Source organism: Gracilinanus agilis, chromosome 4, assembly GCF_016433145.1.
Source record: "Gracilinanus agilis isolate LMUSP501 chromosome 4, AgileGrace, whole genome shotgun sequence".
Classification (NCBI taxonomy): domain Eukaryota; kingdom Metazoa; phylum Chordata; class Mammalia; order Didelphimorphia; family Didelphidae; genus Gracilinanus; species Gracilinanus agilis.
Window position 1 is genome coordinate 191246946 of NC_058133.1, and position 20913 is coordinate 191267858.

Genomic DNA, 20913 nt, shown 5'->3' on the forward strand with positions numbered 1-20913 from the left:
CTCTCATAGATGGATAAAAATCAATCTGTATGTTCCTTATAAGAGCGACAACTTGGGGCAGCTGGGTAGCTCAGTGGATTGAGAACCAGGCCTAGAGATGGGAGGTCCTAGGTTAAAATCTGGCCTCAGCCACTTCCCAGTTGTGTGACCCTGGGCAAGTCACTTGACACTCATTGCCCACCCTTACCACTCTTCTGTCTTGGAGCCAATACACAGCATTGACTCCAAGACTGAAGGTAGGGTTTAAAAAAAATAAGAGCCACAACTATTGGCAAAATGGCTGGAGGGCTGGGTGTTCAGCAACAGGAGGAGCCACAGCAGGCTGGGCGACAACAGGTGGTTCTACAGCAGGTGGTCTGACAGCAAGTAGGTCTGCAGCAGGGCTGGCAGCAGCTGGACACACAGCAGCTGGGACGGCAGCAAGGCCGGCAGCAGCTGGACACACAGCAACTAGGGCGGCAGCAAGTTGGGCGGCAACAAGTGGTCTGGCAGCAAGAAGGGCGACAGCAAGTAGGTTGGCAGCAAACAGACTGGCAGAAGCTTGGTCTACAGCAGCTGGACACACAGCAGCTGGGGCGGCAGCAGGTAGTTCTGCAGCAAGTGGTCTGGCAACAGACTGGCCGGCAACAGGTGGGGCGGCAGCAGGGCTGGCAGCAGCTGGACACACAGCAAGTTGGGCGGCAGCAAGTTGGGCGGCAGCAAGTGGTCTGGCAGCAGCTTGGTTGGCAGCACACAGACTGGCAGCAGCTGGGTCTGCAGCAGCTGGGAGCACAGCAGGTCTCTTGACAGAGGTCCTGGCCACAGCTCAGGTCAGAGCAGACTGAACCACAACAGGAGTTGACCATGGTGTCAGTGGAAGGATCTTCTAGGTTTGTTTCAAGGGGAGTGATAGTGATTTACTGGAGTATGAAAAACTTCTTGCCCCACAGCCTCTTATATATCCTTATGAACAATTACTGTCAGTAGTTGTAGACTATTTCCTTGTTATTGTTGATCATAATGGGAAAGAAAGCAAAAGATTAAATAATTGACTTTGCTCACCAAAGAAAGTCCTTTTTCCTTGATCTTTTGGGATTCATCATCATCTCATTAATTATCATTCCTCCCTCTAGGTCATCATTTGTGTTTTCATGTTAACTACTTCTGAAAATTTCTTTCCTTTTCAACTTCCAGTCAATCGCATGGCATCCTTGCTTTGAAGTTTGAGTGTATTACACATGACTTCTTTCTATGCATCATTCCTTGGATCATGGTAATCATGGTGGGTTTTATTCACAATGGATGAGTATACCTTTAGGGAAGTTGAGGCAAGCTCTAACCTATAGTCCACCTGGTACTTTTCAATTAATAACACAGAGCCTAAAGTGCTATCCAATATTTAGATCAAATAAATGTTTTTGTCTAGTATTATTAATAAAGTCTGCTTTCTTCCCAGGACCCATAGGAAGGGTCACAGTACTTGCTGATACCTATCAGTCTTGCTGATCATTATTCATTTCAGTTGTCTCATAGGGAACAAATAATATTAACAAAGGGAACATGGAAAGCATTGCCAGGGGGTATGGAATGGTGAGGAAGCAATATGGGGATAAAGATGCCATGTTTGTTATTTTAAGGTATCCTATTTTTTCAATGATTGTTGATTTTTACCCAACAGTTTAATTCCCTCTGTTTGTCCTACTCTGATGCAACATCATGTTATGGAGGTTATCTTGGATAATCTAGGCTAAACCAATGGAGCATAAACCTAGGTAAGTTTTACCATTTTGAAATTATCTTGTAGATCATAACTAGACTTTTTATTTTTCGCAACATCAATAGAAGATTTGTAGGAAGAAGATCAGCATCAGTAGGTCACCCATTTAGTGATGGATTTTTCAGCCATGACAGCCACAACCATCTTGCTCAAAACCAGTGATGGGCAAACTACAGCCCATGACCCAGATTGGGGTGTGGGGGGCTGAAATGTCTATCTGACTATGCAACATTATTCCTAATATGATGAATACAATAAGTAGGATACAATACAATGAAATTTCAAAAGAGTTGCCTTAGAAACAGACTGACATTTCCTTTTCTTTGGCCCTCTCTTTAAAAAGTTGGCCCATCACTTCTCTAAACAATGTCAAAATAGAGGAAGACACTATAGTTAGATGGAAAGATACTTCACAGGAATTCCTTAATTAAGCAACTGAAGGAGTTGGTAGAGTGGGTTTTATTCTTCTCTCAAAGTGTGGCAAAAGTTATTGATCAGCAAAAATGTTAATAAAAGAAACAAAGTCTCCAAGCTAAAAAGAAATTGGTTTATTGAGAGAGGGCCAGTCTCATGGTAAAGCAGGACTCTGGTCAAGACCAAATACCTCAAGCCTTGTTAGTGGCCTCCTTATAGACCAAACTAATGCTTGAAATGACGGGTTTATGTCTGTAAGAAAAATAAGCATAAAAATTACAGTATCTTGGAAAAATATGACCTAAATAATGGCAGTAATTGGAAAGATATGGTATGCAGAAAGTACAGTATGTGGACTTAAATAGTGACAAAGAGTGATGATAAATCAGCTGAAAAGGGAGCGTACCAATACTACATATGCAGAATGTCACCATGGGTGGTGACTGCTATCTATTTTGGGGATTTTTCTTGCCATAGTCTCACATTCACTTGATCTGTGCTATCATTGCTTAATATGCTAGAATTACATTTTGACCAAATCAAGAATACTGCTAATACTAAAATAATTTTGAAGCTAATCAAGAAGGGGTGTAGGGGATTTCACATTTACAAAAGGCAGCAACAAGTATCATTTCAAGATATATTTCATGATGATGCATTGAAGTATTAGTTAAAAGAAATAGAGAGAAAAGAAAAGAGGACCATGAAACTAATTGCACATTCTATTTGCTACCATAATGATGCCATCTTTAGACTTTTTTTGTTGTTGAGCCTTGGAATTTGACTAATTCCTATTTGGCCTCAAACACTGGAGAAATTTTATGAACTTTGATAGTCTCTTTTTTTTCCTTTGAAGAGTATAAAGTCTTCTTTTTCTTGGTTTCTTCTAATTTTTTTCTTCTGATTCATTCATTCAATAAACATTAATTGAACACAACATACAATGTATGACAACACTAGACTATGTACTGGCAATTCATAAATGATACTGAATCAGACTTATTTTCAAGGATATTTGAGAAAAATTATGATCAAGATTTAAAAGGAGATATCATAAGTAAATTAGAAGAGCAGGGAACATACTACCTATTAGATTTGTAGATAGGAGAAGAATTTGAATCAGCAAAAGATAGAGAGAATTGTGAAATATGAAATGGATTATTTTTAGTACATTAAATAGAAAAGTTTTTGTAGAAATAAAATAAGTGCTGCCAAGCAGAAAATAGGGTAAATTTTTATGGAAGCCTCTAAGATAGAGACCTCATAAAATATATAGAAAAAATTTGTCCTCCAAATGATAATTAGGCAAAATAGATGAACAGGCAATATTTTTATTAAAAACCAGTCATGTACTGACTAAAATGACAAAATGGCAAATTGACCAGTATTTGAGGGGATGTGGAAAAACAGGGACACTAAAGCACTGATCATGGAGCTGTGAACTGATCCAACTATTTTGGAGAACAACTTGGAATTTTGTCCACAGAGTTATGAAACTGTGTATACTCACTGAGTCAGTTTCCCAAGGAGATCAAAGAAAGAGGAAAAGAACCTATATTCTGCAACATATTTATAGCATCTCTCTTGATGATGGAAATAATTAGAAACTGAGGGCATGTCCATTAATTGGGGAATGACTGAACAAATTGTTGTACATGATTGTGATGGATTACTACTGCATGATAAGAAATGATATATAAACTGTCATTTAAAAAACTTCAAAAGAACTACAGGAGATAAAGAACAGTGAATGAGTGGAACCAGGAGAACATTTTACTAAGTTACAGAATTAATCCTGGAGGAATCAACTGTGAATGTTACCTATAAGAGAAGGTGAAACATGAAAGATTTAATTTATGTCTACATGTTGGCCACCTTGATGGGACACTAGTGGATTGAATTTATTATATAAATATGAAGAAAAGTAATCTAAACATAAAGGAGATTTGTGATTTCATTTGATTTTTTAAATATGGAAATGCTTGTTTGGTTTTGTAAAATTTGGAGTAAAAATAAATTAAAAAATAATTAAAAATAAATGAAGTATCAAGATAAAAAAGTAATATGTACCTGAATAATAGGAAAGACATTGAGACTTTACTAACTTGTTGCCTAATAGCTTCTCAACCTTCTGTCATCTTTCTGAATTAACATCAAATCTCATTCCTGGCAATTAGGGATTTTTTATCACCCACTATGTTTCCTTGAGTTTTTTCCCTCCAAGATTAGAGGAAAAATCAATACTATTAATTTCAAGTACAACTCCACATAAGTCAAAGGATCAAAACTGACTGCAGAATTTTCATCATGAACAGAAAAAATCAATTTCAAAATATGTCTTTTTTCAAAGACTTTCTATGTCTATGTCTTATGTCTGTTTTTTCAAAGGAAATAGCAGGGATACATAGATATGTTTAACAAATAGAAACCATAAAGGAAAAGCACTATGATGGGATAAAGAAAGGCTTTTCACAGCTGAGGTGAAAAGCAGAGTGAGGAGAAAGACCATTCTAGTAATTGGTACAGTCAATATAAAGGAATGGAAGTGAGAAACAGAATGATGTGTGTCTAGAGTAGCATGATTACTAGAGTAGCATGAAGAGTATGGAAGAAAATGTAAGAAAGCTGAAAATTTTATATTTGATGTTCTAGTAACAAGGCAATGGTAGAGGTGGGGTGGACATGGTCAGACCTGTAATCTAAGAAAATAATTTTGCTATTTGTGTTGAGGATGTATTGAATAGGTTTGAGGCTTGAGGCATAGAAAACTAAATAGAAATCCATAAAGTCCAGAATAGAAGTAAGGAGGGTGTTGAATGAGGGCACATATACAGATTATTAAATGATACAAGAAATGGTAATATTTCACTTCTTTAAGGCAATGGCTATTTTTTTTTGTGTTGTCACTGTATCCCAAGCAAAAATTAGGTGAAATTGAATGAGTAGGTGGGCTGTCAATAAAGAGATACTTGTAGCTTTTCATCATTACAGAAACCAATCAAACTTATCTTCATATGACCTATCCTTTGAAATCTTAGGGTTACTTACACATCATAATGAGAGAAGAGAAAAGGCCTTTCTGACTTAGGAGACATGATAAGTTTTTAAAGAAATTCTTGTTAATTTTAAAGTTCCTCTTCAGGGAGGCATCTGGGTAGCTCAATGGTTTGAAAGCCAGGCCTAAAGACAGGAGGTTCTAGGTTCAAATCTGGTCTCAGACACTTCCTAGCCACGTGACCCTGGGTAAGTCACTTCACCCGCATTGCCTAGCCGTTACTACTCTTCTGCCTTAGAACCAACATATAGTATTGATTCTAAGGTGGAAGGTAAGGGTTTAAAAAAGTTCCTCTTCAGGTAAATGCCCATCTTCAAGACCATTTAAATATTCCATTTTTCATCTTTCCCTGCTCCATGATGACTCATGGTTTGTAAAATAGAAATACCCAGGATTTTACAACTACACCACAATTATGGATAATTGATTAATGTTTATCTTCAGAACACATTTGGATGAATGCATCTATCTGTGTATGAAAAGTATTTATGTTATGCAAAGTCTTTCATCTCATTTTACATTACCTGGATTCAAATTTCTATCAATCATTGTGTTTACTTTTTTCAAACAGAGGAATCAAACTGATTCAAGGTAATACTTTTTGGTTCCATCATCTACATATTGAGGGAATTATGTTACATAATTGCTGAGACAGCAGAAATTCTTTTTTTTCTTGGCCTGAGATAGCTTTTTTAAAAAAATTCAATTAATTAGTTTATTTTTAATATTTTTCCATGGTTACATGATTTATGTTATTTCCCTCCCCTCCTTCCACCCCTCTTCCACAGCCAATGGGCAATTCCACTGGGTTTTATGTGTGTCATTGATCAAGTTCCATTTCCATATTATTAATATTTGTAATAGAATGACCATTTAGAGCAGTGATTCCCAAAATGGGCGCTGCTGCTCCCTGGTGGGTGCTGCAGCGATCCAGGAAGGCGGTGATGGCCATAGGTGCATTTATCTTTCCTATTAATTGCTATTAAAATTTTTTTTAAAAATTAATTTCCAGGGGGCTAAGTAATATTTTTTCTGGAAAGGGGGGGTAGGCCAAAAATGTTTAGGAACCACTGATTTAGAGTCTACATCCCCAATCATATCCCCATCGAACCATGTGATCAATCCTATGATTTTCTTCTGGGTTTCTACTCCCACAGTTCTTTCTCTGAATGTGGATAGCTTCTTTCTCATAACTCCCTCAGAATTGCCCTGGATCATTGCATTGCTGCTAGTAGAGAAGTCTATTACATATGATTATGCCACAGTGTGTCAATCTGGTACTGCTCCTTTCGCTCTGCATCAATTCCTGGAGGTCATTCCAGTTCATATGGAATTCCTCCAGTTCATTATTCCTTTGAGCACAATAATATTCTATCACCAACAGATACCACAATTTGTTCAGCCATTCCCCAATTGATGGACACTCCCTCATTTTCCATTCTTTTTTTTTTTTTTTTTTTGCTACCACAGAGAGTACGGCTTTGAATATTTTTGGACACATATGTTTCCCTATTATCTCTTTGGGGTATAAACCCAGCAGTGGTATGGCTCGATCAAATGGTAGACAGTCTTTTAAAGCCCTTTGGACATAATTCCAAATTGCCTTCCAGAATGATTAGATCAATTCACAACATGACCAACAATGCATTAGTGTCCCAATTTTGCCACATCCCCTCCAACATTTATTACTTTTCCTTGTTCTTTTTTTAGTCAACCAACAGCAGCAATTCTTAAAAGAATAAGATTTTAATTACCTGATAGATGAATCCAAGTCATACCAAATGGCTTCAAGATCCCTTCTACCAATCAGATTCCTTGATTTTTTTCTGTGTCATAACTAAAAACTCACAACCATCTGTTAACTATCAAAGTTTTGGATATTTTTTTAATTTTTGACCCAAACATTTGGCTTCTAGCTTCCCCCAAATCTTTATATTAATCCTTAAGTCTCTCATAGCATCTTTCCTCCATTCTCCTATCTGAAAATCTCACCTTATTTGCCTCTAAAAAAATTAGATGATTCACCAAGAATTCCCTCTTCTAAGCTCTTTATCATCTCATGTTACTCAGATGTTCTCCACTATCTCCTTTTTCATTTCTCATATAAAAAGGTGATTCTTTTTGTCAAGGCAAATGGATTCTACATTCACAAATTATACTATTTCAAACTTTCTTCTCAAGTAGAATGCCCCTTATAAACTACTCTATATCTTCTTTATCTTTAATATTTTACCCTTTCATGTCTGCTTCGCTGCAAACTATAAACATGTCTGTGTCTCACTATCCTTAAAAAAAGTTATAAATTTTGCTCATCTCTGTTACAATCCTATTTTTTCTACACTCTTTTGGCTAAAATTCTTGTGAAATCCACCTACAACTAATGCTTCTACTTCTTGTCTTTCCATTATATTTTTAATTCTTTGATAATCTCTTCTTTCTAATTTTTATAGAATTATTCACTCCTAGTACTCCTACCTGTCAAATTTTTTTACTAATTTTTTTACTAATTTTTTAAATTTTTTATGAATCTTCATCTAACTTATACATGTGCACAACATGTGTCCCTTAAGGCTCTGTCTTGGGCACTCTTCTCAAATCTCTCTATTATTTTGTTTGTTGATCTCTTTTCCCAGGTCTTCCATTATTATCTCTATGCTGATGATTCTCAGATTTGCTTCTTCCTATCTAATGCCATATAGTATCACATCTTTATTTATCTATTGGACATCTTGGGCTGAATGTCCTGTAGAAATCTTAAACTTTATTTTTCCAGATTTAAACTTGCATATTTCCCCAGTTTTTCCCTGATAAGTTTCTGCTAGCTGTCCCTAATGCCTTGCAGCTGGTGCTTTCCCTCTAAAGGAAATCAGAAGAAAACACTCACAACTCTATATATTTCAAGTCTGTATTGTAATATTTTATTAGAAAATAAATAAGCAATAGTTTATGACAGAGTTAAGTCTGGAATGAATAGTGTCTGCTTCATAGACCTTCTTACATTGGTGTCTGATTTTTGGAATGCTAGGAAGAAATATTCTTATTTTGATCTTCTATGACAGCCCTTTGTTACAGTGTTTGAATTAAAGGTCTCAGAGTTTGTAGAACCAGTTGCCTTTTTAAACACTACATTCAATACAGATAGATAATCAATAATTTGAAGAGAGGGGAAAGGGAGCATAACATAAGCAGATCCACTTATCTATTCAAGGGACTTCATTTTTTACAGTTATCTTATAGTAGATTCTTGTCACTATATTCTTCTTCTGGAGAGTCTCATGAATGTATAGAAATCAATCCATGTGATTCTTAAAACAGCCACAACTGTTGGCAAAATGGCTGGAGGGCTGGGTGCTCAGCAGCAAGAGGAGCCACAGCAGGCTGGGCGGCAACAGGTGGTTCTACAACAGGTGGTCTGACAGCAAATAGGTCTGCAGCAGGGCTGGCAGCAGCTGGACACACAGCAACTAGGGCGGCAGCAAGGTTGGCAGCAGCTGGACACACAGCAACTAGGGCGGCAGCAAGTTGGGCGGCAGCAAGAAGGTTGGCAGCAAACAGACTGGCAGAAGCTTGGTCTGCAGCAGCTGGACACACAGCAGCTGGGGCGGCAGCAGGTGGTTCTGCAGCAAGTGGTCTGGCAACAGACTGGCCGGCAACAGGTGGGGCGGCAGCAGCTGGAAACGCAGCAAGTTGGGCGGCAGCAAGTTGGGCGGCAGCAAGTGGTCTGGCAGCAGCTTGGTTGGCAGCACACAGACTGGCAGCAGCTGGGTCTGCAGCAGCTGGGAGCACAGCAGGTCTCCTGACAGAGGTCCTGGCCACAGCTCAGGTCAGAGCAGACTGAACCACAACAGGAGTTGACCATGGTGTCAGTGGAAGGATCTTCTGGGTTTGTTTCAATGACAGTGAATTGTTGGAGTTTGGAAGTCTTCTTGCCACACAAGCTTCTTATATACTCCAAGATCAATTCCAGAATATTTCCTTGCTATTTTTTATCATTATGGAAAAGAAAGCAACAAATTACATAATTACGTAATTCCAGAGAAAGTACATTTTCCTTGATCTTTTGGGATTCATCATAATTGCACTGATTTCCCACCACCACCCTCTCTTTGGGATCATCATTTGTGTTTTCTTTTTGCCTTATCTAACTTTCACAAATCTATTTCCTTACTTAACTTCTAGTCAATCATGTGGCAGCTTGGTTTCCATATTTGAGTGTATTATACATCTTTTGTTTTCTGTGTATCACTCCATGAATCATGGGAAGGTGTATTACATGAATGAAGATTCCTTTAGGGCATAAGGGGGGGAATCTCTGACCTATAGGCTACATGAGACATAAATTAATTGCATATAATCTATAGCATTGTTCATAATTTAGATCAAAGACAAGGTTTGGTTTTGTATGAATAATGAAGGAGTCTGCTTTCTTCCTCATTCCCTTAGCTAGGAAGAGACAAAATGCCTCCTCAGCCTGGTCAGTCCTATTGGTTATTATCCACATAAGGTGACTCATGTGGAAGAAATTATGCCACCAAAAGGAAGGCTGAAGCCATACTAGGGATTATGGAATCTCGAGGAAGAAATTTTTGGGTAAATATGTCATCGTTATTTTAAGAGGTCTAATTTTTATGACTGATTGATGGTCAAGACTTCAGAGGAGATAACTAGAATTGTGAAGTGAACACTTAGTAAAGGAGATGTTATCTTACACTGGGACTAATGTTTTTTCATTAAATTTTCCTTTTAAAATTGAGATTTTCCCCCATTACATGTAAAAACAATTTTTTAATTTCATTGAAAAAACGAGTCCAAACTTCACTTCTCTAACTCTCCTTCCATTCCCTCTCCCCTGATTGAGATGGTAAGCAATATGATATAGATTTTATATGTACAATCATGTAATACATTTTTCCATATTAGTTCTTTTGTGGAAGAAAAATCAATCGAAAAGAGAAGAAAGTAAAAAGTCAATTCAGACTCCTTTGGTTCTTTCTATGAAGGCAGATGGCATTTTTCATCATAAATCCTTTGGGATTGTCTTAGATCATTTTATTGCTGAGAATAGTTAAGTGCTTCACAGTTTTTCATTATACAATATTGCTAGTACTGTGTGTATAATGTTCTCCTATTTCTACTCACTTCATTTTGTTTCAATTCATATGCCTTTTCAAGTTTTTCTAAAAACATCCTATTAATCATTTTTTATTGCAGAATAGTATTCCATTACACTCACATATCACAGTTTGTTCAGTCATTCACATAATGATGGACATCCCCTCAGTTTCCAATTCTTTGCCACCACAAAAAGAACTATTATAAATATTTTGTACAAATAGACACTTTTCTACTTTCTTTTATCTCTTTGTGATATAGACTTATTACTGATATTATTGGGTCAAAAATTATGCAGAGTTTCATAGCACTTTGGTCGTGGTTCCAAATTTTTCACTTCAGTATCAGTTCACAGCTCCACAAACAGTGAATTAGATTTCATTGTGATGGGTTTGAAATGGTATCTCAGATTTGCTTTAATTTGCATTTCTTTAATGAATAGTGATATAAAGCATTTTTTCATATGACTATAGTCTTAATTTCTTCATCTGAGAATTGCCATATCCTTTGACCACTTATCAATTGGGGACTGACTTATATTCTATAAATTTGACTCCATTCTCTATATATTTGGGAAATGATGGCTTTTTTCAGAAACACTGGGCATAAAGGGTTTTTTTTTTGGCCAGTTTATTGTTTACTTTCTCATCCTCATTGCATATGCCAAAAGGACCTATTTTATATTTTGTAATGTTCTTTATGTCTTCTTTCACCATAAATTCTTTCCTTATGTGAAAAATTAATATTGGATGTAAATTTTTTGAAATGGTTTTCCCTTTGATGCTCAAGGACACTTTGATTTAAAACTACAACCAGTCTCTCTCCCAGGCTATATGAAATTGGTTTGGCTCCTCCCTTCTTTTGTCTAAATCTTTTGTCTTTATAAAGGATAAGAGGATTAAGGGCATCTCACTGAGCTGACTTTTGTTACATGCAGGGTGGAGGCCTGTGTTTATCCATAAACAATAATTCTCTTAGGTAATGAAGTCTCCAATCTCCATTTTGGAAATTACTTGGTCCAGCCACATAGTCAGGAGAAAAGGGTATGTTGTAGACTCCTGAGACCCATCTTTTCTCATGACTGAATGAGAGGTTGAAGTCTTTGAACCCATCTTCTCAGTAACTGTTCTCCAATCAGAGTTGTCCAAAAGAGGGACTATGTGATGATGTCACAAGGTGTATGTAAGACATTTGCCAGAAGAAGTCACTCTTTTTTGTTCCTCTCTTCTGGCCATACCTATGTTATTTTCTTGCCTAGCTTAACTGCTTCACTGTTCATGCCCATGCCTCTCTCACTTGGACCTTGTCTTCAATCCCACTCAAGTTCTGAAACAACTGGAGTGTAGAGGGAGTCTACTAACTAGTTAGAAATCTTAAGCAGCCTTTCAATAAATTCATAATTAAAAAAATTTAAATATAGCCTCGAGAGAATTTTATTTCTTATACTATACAGCTTACAGGTAAACTATTCTATGCTCCTCTAAATTGCTTATGGTTTTAGCTTTTATTTCTAAATCATGCATCCATTTTGACTTCATCATGGCACCTGCTACATCATGGTGGTCTATTCCAAGTTTCTGTTATATTGTTTTCCAGTTTTCCTAATACTTATTGTCAAATGGTGAGTTGTCCCAAAAACACTACGTAATTGTGATAATTCACTACTGTATGTTGTATAACTAATCTATTCCATTGATCCACTATTCTATTTTTTACCCAGTATTAGATTGTTCTGATGATTATTGCTTTATAATACAACTTGAGAACAGGTACAGCTAAGCTTCCTTCCTTCATATTTTTTCATTTATTCCCTTGGTATCCTTGACCTTTTGTTTTTCCAGATGAATTTTGTTTTTTTTAATTATTTTTTTCTGATTTTTAAAAATTTATTTGGAGCACTATGAAATAATCTTTTGGTGTTTTGATTGCTATGGCCTTGAGTAGGTAAAATAATTTAGGCAGAATTTTTCATTTTTATTATATTGGTTCTGCCTACTCAAAAATAATATTTTTCCAATTGTTTACATCTGACTATTAAAAAAAAGTGTTTTGCAGTTGAGTTGTGTACATATAATTTCCTGGGTTTGTGTTGGCAGATAGATGCCTATGTATTTTATATTGCCTACAGTTATTTTAAATGGAATTTCTCTTCTTATCTCTTGCTGTAAGACTTTATTAGTAGTATATAGAAATGCTGATGGTTGAAGTGGATTTGTTTTATATATTGCAACTTTGCTGAAGTTGTTAATTATTTTGATAATTTTTGAGTTCATTCTCTAAGTATATCATCATTTCATCTGCAAAGAGTGATAATTATGTTTCCTTGTTGCCTATTCTAATTCCCTCAATTTCCTTTTCTTTTCTTATTGCTATAGCACATTATTGGATAGTAGAGGTGACAATAGGCATCTTTGTTTCACCCCTGTTTTTATTGAGAAGGATTCTAGCATGTCCCCATTATAGCTGATGGTTGCTGATGTTTTGAGATAGATGCTATTTTTCATTTTAAGAAAAACTTCATTTATTGCAATATTTTTAAAAGAATATTTTATACTGTCAATAGATTTTTTGCATCTATTGAGACAATCATGATTTTCTTTGGTTTTGTTGTTGATATGATCAATTATGCTGACAGTTTTCCTAATATTGAACCATCCCAGCATGCCTGATATAAAACCTGCTTGGTCTTAGTATATGATCTTTTTGATATATTGCTATAATCTCCTTGCTAGGATTTTATTCATTGGTTTTGCATCAATATTCATTAAGTAGATTGGTCTATAGTTTTCCTTCTGTTTTTGTTCTTCCTTCTTTAGGTGTCAGAACCATACTTGTATTATTAAAGAAATTTGGTAAAATTATTTATTCACCTATTTCCCCAAATAGTTTATTTAGTTTTAGAATTATTTATTCTTTAAATGTTTCACCGAATTCACTTGTGAATCTATTTTGCCCTGGGGATTTTTTCTTGGGAATTCAGTAATGGTTTGTTCAATTTCTTTTTCTGAGATAGGGTTTTAAAAGTATTCTATTTCATCTTTTGTTAATCTGGACAACTTATTTCTTTTTACACATCCATGTATTTAATTTAGATTGTTAGACTTACTGGCATATAATTTGACAAAATTACTCATAGTAATTGTATTAATTTTCTCTTTATTGGTTATGAACTTGCCTTTTTCATATTTTATACTTGTTATTTTGTTTTCCACTTTTTAAAAATCAGATTAACCAGGGACAGCTGGGTAGCTCAGTGGATTGAGAGCCAGGTCTAGAGATGGGAGGTCCTATGTTCAAATCTGATCTCAAACACTTCCTAGCTATTGTAATGATCACTGAGGAAATCAGTAGAGATGATATACTGACTCAGAGGAAATGAAACAAAAAGCCCCAGATGTTAAAAGAGCTTTAAGCCTCTCGTTGGTGTCAACAGGAAGTGTGTGTATATAATTCAGTCTTCCTTCCAAATTCCCTCAACCAATCATAGTATGTTCCTCAGGAAACTAGTTTCTGGTCACTCAACACTCAATCAATTGATGATAAATAAATTGGGATTATAAAAATTACTGATAAAAATTAACTATCTCATCTGACTGTGAATGATATGATTGGTAATTGATCACAGCTTCTGAGGAAGAAGCTGGATACCTCTCTGTCCTTCAGACTTCCCTGAACTCTCTTGAGGCTGCCTTTTTCAATTTTGTTGTCAAGTCAACCCACAAAATGTCAGTAGATGATTTAAGTTTGTAACAAGGAATTTACTTAAAATTGTTTGAATAATCAGGGAAGCTGAGGGAAGGGAAGAGGGTATAGGAAACACTAAATAAAATTTAATCCTAGCACAAGATATTAAGTCCAACTGTTTCAGAATGTTGGGCCAGGATGGGACAGGTCTCACAGGCCTACTGGAGTTGGCACTGCTTGCCTATAGATGGATCAGGTTGCAGTTTGATTGATGTGAAATTGGTTGGTTAAAATCTTCTGTATATAATTTGAAGGTAACAATAGTTTGATGGTAGATGTCTGTTGACTCTAAGACTAAGAAGTAATATTGTAATCTATGTATGCTGGTTGATCCCTAGCCTACTCATTAAGTTGAGGAGAGAAAGGATTCGTCTACCCTTCCTGAAACCCAGCTCAAGATTGAGTCCCCGAGACTTGGGCTCTCTCTCTCTCTTATATAGGGCAAATCCCCACCAAAGATAGGTCTCATGCCCTGGCATGGCATCAGGAATCTCCCAAGGTTCCAAGCTTCAACTGGCAGCCTTTTTTATTTTCAATTTTATTAATCTCTCCTTGGAACTCAAAAGGATTTCCAATTTGCCATTTAGTTGGGAATTTATAATTTGTTCTTTTCCTAGGTTTTTTAAAGTTACATGTCCAATTCCTTGATCTGCTCTTTCTCTATTTTATTCATGTAAGCAATTAGAGATACAAAGGATCCTCTAGATACTGTTTTGGCTGCATTCCATAAATTTTGGTATATTGTCTCTTTATTTTCTTTTTGTTTTGTTTTGTTTTGTTTTGTTTTGTTTTGTTTTGTTTTTTAAACCCTTAACTTCTGTGTATTGGCTCCTAGTTGGAAGAGTGGTAAGGGTGGGCAATGGGGGTCAAGTGACTTGCCCTGGGTCACACAATTGGGAAGTGTCTGAGGCCGGATTTGAACCTAGGACCTCCCGTTTTTAGGCCTGACTCTCAATCTAGTGAGCTACCCAGCTACCCCTATTGTCTCTTTATTTTCATTCTCTTTAGTGAAATTGTTGATTGTTTCTATTTATTCTTTGATTCACTCATTCTTTAGGATAAGATTGTTTAGTTTCCAATTAATTTTTAGTCCTCCTTTGTGCTGCCCTTTGTTGGATGCAATTTTTATTGCATTATGATTTGAAAAGGATGCAATAAATATTTCTGTTTTCTACATTTGGTTTTGAGGCTTTTATGTCCTATTACTTAATCAGTTTTTGTGAAGGTGTCATGTATTGCTGAGAAAAAAGTATATTCCTTTCTATTCTGATTCAATTTTCTTAAGAGTCCTCTCATAACTAACTTTTCTCAAATTTTATTCACATCCTTAACTTTTGTCTTATTTATTTTTTGGTTGGAATCATCTACTTAGAAGAGGAAAGTTGAGGTCTCCACTACTATAGTTTTACTCTCTTATTTTTAGCTGTAATTTATGTAGCTTCTCCTTTAGGAATATATTGGTACATATATATTTAGTGTTGATATTGCTTCATTGCCTATGGTTCCTTTTATCAAGATGTAATTTCTCTCTTTATCTCTTTTATTGGATCAAATTTAATTTTTTTGCTTCATCCTAGATGATGATAACTATTCCTACTTTTTAAACTTCATCTGAAACATAATATATTATGCTCTAGCCCCTTACCTTTACCCTTTGTGTGTCTCCCTGCTTTAAATGTGTTTCTTGTATACAACATCTTGTGAAATTCTAGTTTTTAATTCACTCTGCTGTCCTACTCCATTTTTTTGGATGACTTCATCCTGTTCATATTCTTAGTTCTGATTACTGTGTGTTTCCATCCATCTTATTTTCCATTTTCCTTTCTACCTCTCTCCTATAATCCTTTCCCAGTTCATAGATGTTTTGCTTCTGAGCACTGCCTCCTCCAATTTACCTTCCCTTTTGTCCACACTCTCTTCTATTATTTGACCTCCCCTATTACTTCAAGGTAGGACAAGATATCTCTCTATAGCCAACTTAGTGTGGATATTATTCTTGTTTTGAGCTAATTCCAAAGAGAGTAAGACTCAAACATTGCCTGCCAGCCCTTAACTCCCCATCCACTATATTAACTTATGTACCTCCTCATGTGAGATAATTTAACCCACCCCTCTATCCCTTTTCTCCTTTCCCAGTGTGTTCCTCTTTCTTATCCCCCACTTTTTTTTTATAACATCCCATCATATTCAACTTATTCCATGTACTCTGGTAGAATTCTCACTACCTTAATACTAATAAAGTTTCTAAGTATCCTAAGTGTCTTAAGAGCCTTAAGTGTCTTAAGTATCATAGATATCCTTAGTATCTTCATTATCACCTTCCCTTAGAGCAGAGGTTGGCAACCTTTTTGGCTGTGAGAACCATAAATGCCACATTTTTTAAAATGCAATTTCGTGAGAGCCATACAGTGCTCACAGTGCGTGCTCCTGTAACAGTGCACGCTCCTGTAATGGCGCCTGAAAAAAAATTGACTTTATGGCTCCTGCAGAAAGAGCCATATCTGGCCCTCAAAAGAGCCAAATATGGCTCAAGAGCCATACATTGCTGACCCCTGCCTTAGAGAAATGTAAACAGTGTTACCTTATTGAATCTCTTAACTTTTCTCTTTTTTGCTTTCCTTTTTATGCTTCTCCTGAGTGTTGTAAATATATTTATCAAATTTTCTCTTCAGCTTTGGTTTTTTCATTAGGAATACTTAAAAGTCCTCTATTTTATTAAATATCCATTTTTTCCACTGGAGAATTACATTCAAATTCATTGGGTAGGTGATTCTTGCTTATAATCCTATATCAATTGCCCTCCAGAATATCATATTCTAAGCTCTCTTGTACTTTCATGTAGAAGCTGCTAGGTCCTGTGTAAATCTGACTGTAGCTCCATAGCATTTACATTGTTTTCTATTTTCTGATTGAAGTATTTTCTCCCTGGATTGGGAGTTTAAGAATTTGGCTACAGTATAGCCCTGGGAATTTTTATTTGGGGATCTGCTTTAGGAAGTGACCAGTGGGTTCTTCCAATTTCTATTTCCTTCTCTTGTTTAAGATTATCAGAACAGTTTTCCCTTATCATTTCTTATAATATAGCATCCAGGCTCCATTTTTGCTTATGGCTTTGAGGTAGTCCAGTGATTTTAAAATTATCTCTCTTGGATCTGTTTTCCAAGTCAATTATTTTTCCAATGAGATATTTCACATTTTCTCCTAATTTTTCTTCTTTAGAGTTTGTTTTTTGTTTGTTTACTGATGTCTTACATAGTCATTAGCTTCAAACTGCCAAATTCTAATTGTTAGGAATTAATTGAATAGATTTGGCATTTGACACAGTAGTAAATGATTATAGTAACCTAGTATCTTAGCATACGTAAAGATCCGAGATTTAAAAAGAACCCCCAATTTGACAAGAACTGCAAAGAAAACTGAAAATTGGTATAGTAGAAACTAAAGTATAGACACACATCTCATGCTATATACTAAGATAAAGTCAAAATGACACACAATTTAGAAACAAAAGGTGATACCAAAAACAAATTGTGAGCACACAAAATAGTTTGTTTGTCAGATCTGTGGATAAAGGAAAAATTTATGACCAAACGATATGTAGAGAACATTAAGAGACATAAAATAGATAATTTTGATTTCATTAAGTTAAAAAAGTTTTGCACAAACAAAATCAATTCAACTAGGATAAGAAATGAAACAAAAAACTGGCAAAGTATTTGAATGCTAAGTATCCATGTGAAGTCTTGGTTTCTCAAATATATAGAGAAACAAGTCAAATTTATGAGAATACTAATTATTCTATCAAAAAATAGTCAAAGGATATGAACAGACAGTTCTCAGAAGAAGAAATTAAAACTATCTATAGTCATATATAAAAAATGCTCAAAATCATTATTGATTGGAGAAATGCAAATTGAAACAACTCTGAGGTACTACTTCATATATATCAGCCTGAATAATGACAAAAAAAGGAAAATAATACATTTTGGAGGGAATGTGGGAAAATTGAGACACTAGTATGCTATTGGTAGTACTTTGAACTGGTTCAATTATTCTGGAGACCAATTTGAAACTATGCCTAAATTTCCATAAAGTTGTATTTACCCATTTCTTTTTTTCTCATACTTTTTACACTTTCTTCATTCTAGCTTATGACCTCATTGAGTCAAAATTATTCTCTCTAAAATTACCAATTACCTCTAAATTCACAATTCTTGTGATCTTTTATCAATCCGTGTCCTTTGTGACATTTTTTGTACTCTTTGACACTTTTAGTAATTGTCTTCTCATTGATAATCACTTCCTTCTGGGTTTTCCTAGCACTATTCTCTGTTCCCTTACTCCTGTCAGACAGCTAATTTTTGGCATCCTTGTATGTATATTCATCTAGGTCATACCTGCTAATGGTTGATATCCTCTAAAGATACATTTTGGGCATTCTTCTAAAAATTTTCTCTATTATTTTTCTTGTTGATTTCATCAACTCCCATGGATTCAGTTATTAGCTCTATGTTGATGATTCTTAGTTTTGTTTCACTATCCATATTACATTATCTGAACTACAGTCTCCCACATCTAATTCTATTGGATATCTTGAACTCAATGAATGTCTGGTAGAAATCTTAAACTCAATTTTTCACAGACTAAAGATTTTACCTTTCCTCGGTGAATTTTTGCTGGCTGCAACCAGTGTCTTTAAGTCATTGCCTTCTCTCAGATATTACCTCCAATTTATCCTGTATATGTCTTGTTTAGAAATAGTAGTAAATCATTTCCTTCATTAGAATGCGAGATCCTTAAGGGAAAGAACTGTTTTTTGCTTCACTTTTTTTGTTATCCTCTGTGCCTAGCACAGTGACTAAAACATGGTGTTTAGTAAATGCTTATCACCTTCATTTGTTGACCTCTGCACATTGATAAGTATTAAGAGAGAGCAGGAAAAGATGCCCAAAGGGTATAAATATATGCATAAACTTTTTACTTAACAATATTGCTACTAGATCCAAAAAGATTCAAGAAAAATAAGGAGACCCATATTTAGAAAAATAATGAGAGCAATTCATTTTGTGGTGGCAATGAATTAGAAATGAGAGGATGTCCATTAATTGGGTAATGGTTGGTTAAGTTGTGGTATATAATTGTGATTGAATAACAATGTATTGAAAGAAAAGAAGAAGAGAATGGTTGCAGAAAAATCTGGGAAGATTTATATGAACTTATACAAAGTGAAGTGAACAATAGACAGAGTAATAGAAATATTACTTTTCTGGTTTAATTCTCCCATCTCAAAGAAATTTGAGAACATATCCTGTATGTGCCTGGAAATGACTTCATATGTGGAACTGTTTCATGGTATCAGAAAAACACACTCACTGTTCTGTAAAAGTAATATTTTTATTAGGAAACATAAGCAATAACAAATGACATCGTTATGATTTCTGTAAATCTAGAACAAACATTTTCTGCTTCCTTGACCTTCTTGCATTGTGTCTAATTTATGAAAAATGCTGGGAAGAAATATTTTTATTCTGATCTTCCATGATAGCACTTTGCTATAGTTTTTGAATGGTAACTAGAGGTGATAGAGCTGGTGGAACTAGTTCCCTTTTTAATCACCACATTCAAAACTGATAATCCATAATTGGAAGAGGGAGGGTAATGTAAGCAGATTCTTCTTATCCAGAAAATGGAATTAGTTTTTCATCTCAGAGTAGATTGGTGTCAAGATGTTCTTCCTCTGAGCGTATCTCATAGACAGACAGATATCTGTGTGTTCCTTATAAAAGCCACAACTGATGGCAAAATTGCTGGAGGGCTGGGTGTTCAGCAACAGGAGGAGCCACAGCAGGCTGGGCGGCAACAGGTGGTTCTACAGCAGGTGGTCTGACAGCAAGTAGGTCTGCAGCAGGGCTGGCAGCAACTGGGCAGACAGCAGCTGGGACGGCAGCAAGGCCGGCAGCAGCTGGACACACAGCAACTAGGGCGGCAGCAAGTTGGGCGGCAACAAGTGGTCTGGCAGCAAGAAGGGCGGCAGCAAGTAGGTTGGCAGCAAACAGACTGGCAGCAGCTTGGTCTACAGCAGCTGGACACACAGCAGCTGGGGCGGCAGCAGGTGGTTCTGCAGCAAGTGGTCTGGCAACAGACTGGCCGGCAACAGGTGGGGCGGCAGCAGGGCTGGCAGCAGCTGGACACACAGCAAGTTGGGCGGCAGCAAGTTGGGCGGCAGCAAGTGGTCTGGCAGCAGCTTGGTTGGCAGCACACAGACTGGCAGCAGCTGGGTCTGCAGCAGCTGGGAGCACAGCAGGTCTCTTGACAGGGGTCCTGGCCACAGCTCAGGTCAGAGCAGACTGAACCACAACAGGAGTTGACCATGGTGTCAGTGGAAGGATCTTGTAGGTTTGTTTCAAGGGGAGTGATAGTGATTTACTGGAGTATGAAAAACTTCTTGCCCAGCAGCCTCTTATATACCCCTGATGAACAATTACTGTCAGTAGTTGTAGATTATTTCCTTGTTATTGTTGATCATAATGGGAAAGAAAGCAACAGATTAAATAATTGATTTTGCTCACCAAAGAAAGTCTTTTTTTCCTTTATCTTTTGGAATTCATCATCATCTCATTAATTTTCTTTCCTCCTTCTACAATCACCATTTATGTTTTCATCTTAAATACTTTGCAAATTTCTCTCTTTGTTTTAACTTCTGGTTAGTCATGTGACAGCCTGACCTTGATGTTTGAGTATATTTCACCTTTCTGTTTTCTGTGCATCATTCTCTGAGTCAGGGGGGACTTCATTCCCAAGTGATGAGGATACTTTGAAGTCAGGAGTGGGA

General features: G+C 36.2%; 3 protein-coding genes across 3 annotated transcripts; all 3 read right to left on the reverse strand.

The window, feature by feature from the left end:
- Positions 1–296: 296 nt before the first annotated feature.
- Positions 297–941, reverse strand: LOC123244184 (keratin-associated protein 4-2-like). The gene has a single exon (XM_044672507.1). The coding sequence runs from the start codon at positions 843–845 to the stop codon at positions 297–299; it is 549 nt and encodes a 182-aa protein (XP_044528442.1). The 5' UTR covers positions 846–941.
- A 7636-nt stretch (positions 942–8577) lies between these two features.
- Positions 8578–9084, reverse strand: LOC123244179 (keratin-associated protein 4-8-like). The gene is made up of 2 exons (XM_044672501.1): positions 8681–9084; positions 8578–8623 (listed from the first exon to the last, which is right to left on the reverse strand). Exons 1-2 carry the CDS (start codon positions 9082–9084, stop codon positions 8578–8580), a joined length of 450 nt encoding a protein of 149 aa, XP_044528436.1.
- Positions 9085–19904: 10820 nt separating this feature from the next.
- Positions 19905–20543, reverse strand: LOC123244185 (keratin-associated protein 4-2-like). The gene has a single exon (XM_044672508.1). It carries the CDS (start codon positions 20451–20453, stop codon positions 19905–19907), a length of 549 nt encoding a protein of 182 aa, XP_044528443.1. The 5' UTR covers positions 20454–20543.
- Positions 20544–20913: the final 370 nt, after the last annotated feature.

Coding starts and splice junctions, on each gene's coding strand:
- LOC123244184 (XM_044672507.1), bottom strand. CDS start 845: ATGGTCAACTCCTGTTGTGGTTCAGTCTGCTCTGACCTGAGCTGTGGC.
- LOC123244179 (XM_044672501.1), bottom strand. CDS start 9,084: ATGGTCAACTCCTGTTGTGGTTCAGTCTGCTCTGACCTGAGCTGTGGC. Junction 8,624..8,680: donor TGCCGCCCTAGTTGCTGTGT/GTCCAGCTGCTG, acceptor CACCTGTTGTAG/AACCACCTGTTGCCGCCCAG.
- LOC123244185 (XM_044672508.1), bottom strand. CDS start 20,453: ATGGTCAACTCCTGTTGTGGTTCAGTCTGCTCTGACCTGAGCTGTGGC.